The 3,373-nt window shown below is 40.9% G+C and overlaps 1 protein-coding gene across 1 annotated transcript; it reads right to left on the bottom strand.

Moving 5' to 3' along the window:
• Positions 1-1,466: 1,466 nt before the first annotated feature.
• LOC103376361 (CD276 antigen-like) lies at positions 1,467-3,104 on the bottom strand (the record flags this gene model as incomplete). Its single annotated transcript, XM_008306731.1, has 3 exons — positions 1,467-1,786; positions 2,111-2,437; positions 3,041-3,104. Coding segments are annotated over 3 exons (711 nt in total), but the record flags the coding sequence as incomplete, so codon positions are not given.
• Between the last annotated feature and the right edge of the window lie 269 nt (positions 3,105-3,373).

The raw sequence follows: 3,373 nt of genomic DNA, 5'->3' as shown, positions 1-3,373 counted from the left end.
AAAGCAGGTTTAGTGAAAACTGTGAGTCTGTTCACCCTGAAATGAGGGAAACTCTGAGTTTTCCCTTTGGACCGAGAAGGGATCCTAATCGAGCTGATCGGTGGCTCAGTGAGTAAAACGCTGAGTTCGTATTTCTGCATCTGGACTACATGGTTCCGTTTGGTTTTGCTGTCTGTAGATGATATTGACATGGACTTTATTAACGAGTGATGTGCACGTTTTTCAGCGCTTTCTTCTCATGTAGTGTCTTTATCTTCACACACAGACAGGCCTGGTCCGGCCTAATCTGCGAACCGAACATCTGGAGGGTAAATACAGCAAACATCGTCAGTTTAACTGGATCACCGGCGGTACAACTGTGTCCCACCAACTGGTGGAAAACAGTACTTTCATTCACATGCGCTGTTTATTCCGCTCATAGAAAAGACTGCATGACAAAAAAAACAACACCCTGAGTTTCATCTGGGATAAATGTGACATTAGAGCGCCCTGGTTTACTCTTTTTAAAGTCATCTTAAACATCGTAAACTGTAGCGTCTATCGATAAGAAAACGTTCAGTAAGTCGTATGTTTTTCCTGTTACAATGTGAGAATTGCAAACAAATGAAAAAGTCGGTCACAGGAAATAAATAAATAAAGTTAGTCTGGAGTCCTGTGTGGACTACTGAACAGACGGTGCAAACCACCGTCCTCAAGAAAATAATATATATTTGAGTGTGTTGTTGTATTTTTACTTCACGGAAATGTTAAGACAGTTAAACGTTAACTTGACTTTAATGTCTGTTTTTCATGGTGTCTGTTCTGAACCTTGGCGTCGCTCCCGGTGCTGTGACTTCCTGTGACTTTCTCATTGAGGAAGTAAATCCGCCATGTTTTATATTCACACAGAAGCTTCTCATCTTAAACACTAACATCAATAAAGAACATTTACTGTCTGGTGTTAAATTCTGCTTTAAATCGGTTCCAACTCCGTCAGACTTCACTGTTTCACCTGAAAACACGTTTCATGCTGACACCGTCCTGTTCTGTCGGACTTTACTGATGTGACTCTGCAGGAGCGAGTCTACGGAAATAAACTCTATCATTTAAAAATATTCACCTTTACCTTCACAGTAGATTGATCCAACCACCGTCAGGAACCACAGCAGATTGATCGTTTTCATCATTTCTGTCTGATCATTTGGTCACTTCTTCACCTGATAAATACTNTAATAAAACCTTGTGAACCACATAAACTGTGTGTTTGTTCAGACTGATCTCAGAACTGACCAACTCCAGTTGTTTTACTTCAACAGACTCTAGTTCCTCCTATTTTCTCTGCAGATTCATGAAGTGGACTCTCAGTACAAACCTGACACCATCTGAAGGCTTTCAGTTTAACACAACTGTCTTTGTTCCCTTTTGTACCGTCGGGAGAAACATTTGGTTTGTTTTACTTGTAAACACCTTAAAATGTGTGATAACTGTTAAGACACAGTCAATAAGAAAATATTTAAATAGAACTCACCAGGACCAGGGGCATACGTCTCAGTATAAATCTGACTGTAGATTTCCTTCTGTGTGGACACACAGCGATAGTCGCCGCTCTTGGTCACAGTAGCATTGAGGATAACGTCATATTTGTTTCCTCCTCTTTCTGTGATCGTTGGTTGATGAGCAGGAAGGATGTTTCCATCACTGTCCCACCACTCGACTACAGGTTTTGGAGAAGCACCAAGAACTTCACACTGCAGCAGCACTCCATCACTTCTTTCATGAAGAGTGGTAATGGGCCTTGGAGACACACCTGAGAACACAGAAAAAACATCAGTTTATACGAGACAGTTACAACATTTGTAGTGTAACACTCACGCTTCTTGTTAACCCCTACTCCTGAATGTACACGTTTTTATTGCAAGCTTTTGACTTGTGAGAACTGAAATACTGTAAATATCCGGAAATAGAAGTGCTTCTCGTCAGAATTACATTTTGGATTTGTTGGAAGTCTGACCAGTCAAAAAACAACCGTTAACATCCACAACTGCTATTACTGCTGCTGATTATACGTTTGAAGGGCTCCCAGATGTGACCAACCGTTCACAAGAATCAAACCTGTCAACAAGTAACTCACCAACAAGAAGCTCAATGTGGAATCTTTGATGAATATGCAGGAAATCACAGGTGTAGTTTCCACTGTCAGACTGTCGTGTGTTTCTGATGATGATGGAGGCGTTGCCGTTAATTAGTTCATCTGGAAAATGAGACACTCGTCCTTTGAACTGCTCGTCTTGACCTTGACGTCCATTATTGTAATGATTGCCGGCGTCGTACAGAAACACCTCCTGTCGACCATTTTTCCTCCAGACAAACCGAATCGGTTCGATGTTGTTCTTAGTGCTGAAGGAACACGGTAAAACGACGTCACTGCCGGCCCTCACCACCAGTCTGTTGCCACCTTCTGAAAGATAAAAGCATGTTTAAATTTCCACATGTACATGAACAGTCATCGGGTTAAAGCAGGAAAAACACAACTGTAACACCTGCCACCAGCACTAAGGTGATAAAGACCTTCATTCATCGTGAAGGAAGTTCTTGTGCCAGATAGAAAAGCCATCAGACATAAGTAGGGTACAGTGGTAACATAAAAATAACCACGTTAAAATAAGACTGGAATAGAAAAGCAGGAAGTAATTCTGGCAATGATCACGTTGCACATAATAATGAATTTATTCCAGAACACTAACTCCTGTGTGTATCATGTGACTAAAACAGACAGAAAAGAAAACATGGAATGCCTAAAAGCACTGTTTGGCAGTACAATGCCATATTGATGTCAGAACTTACGTGGTTTTGGTTATTATCAAGAAAACCATGGAACATGGATATCAGCTCTGAAATGAAACTCTTACGAGCTATTTTTGTTGTTATTATATTTGTCTGAACAAATGTACTTTCAGTTGTACCAGGCATGAAACTGAACAAGTAATTGAAGAAAACAAGGGTGGTCTAATAATTTTTTCCATGACTGTATATAAAATGAGTTATATTTAGAAAGTCTTACTCAGAAGTGGCGAATCAAAGTCTTTGTCACCGTCACGTCTCTCTGCAGGAGAAATGAAGACATAAGTGGAAAAACATCAGAGTTTAGTGAGTAAACTTCTATATTCTGAGGATGCCAACATCTTGAAGGTTCCATATTGTTCCACTTCTTTAGGAAATGAATGAAAGTCCACAATGTGTCTCCCAGTGTTTCAGCTCCAAACACCACAAACATGGCTGATTTCTCCATGACTGGTTTCTCCCTTAGAGATAGGGTGAGGAGCTCAGTCACGCAGGAGGAGCTCAGAGTAGAGCCGCTGCTCCTCCACATCGAAAGGAGCCAGTTGAGGTGGCT

The sequence above is a fragment of the Stegastes partitus genome, unplaced genomic scaffold, assembly GCF_000690725.1.
Source record: "Stegastes partitus isolate 25-593 unplaced genomic scaffold, Stegastes_partitus-1.0.2 Scaffold3998, whole genome shotgun sequence".
NCBI lineage: Eukaryota > Metazoa > Chordata > Actinopteri > Pomacentridae > Stegastes > Stegastes partitus.
The sequence above is the reverse complement of the archived record's forward strand: the minus strand, read 5'-3'. Positions and strand labels throughout refer to the sequence as shown.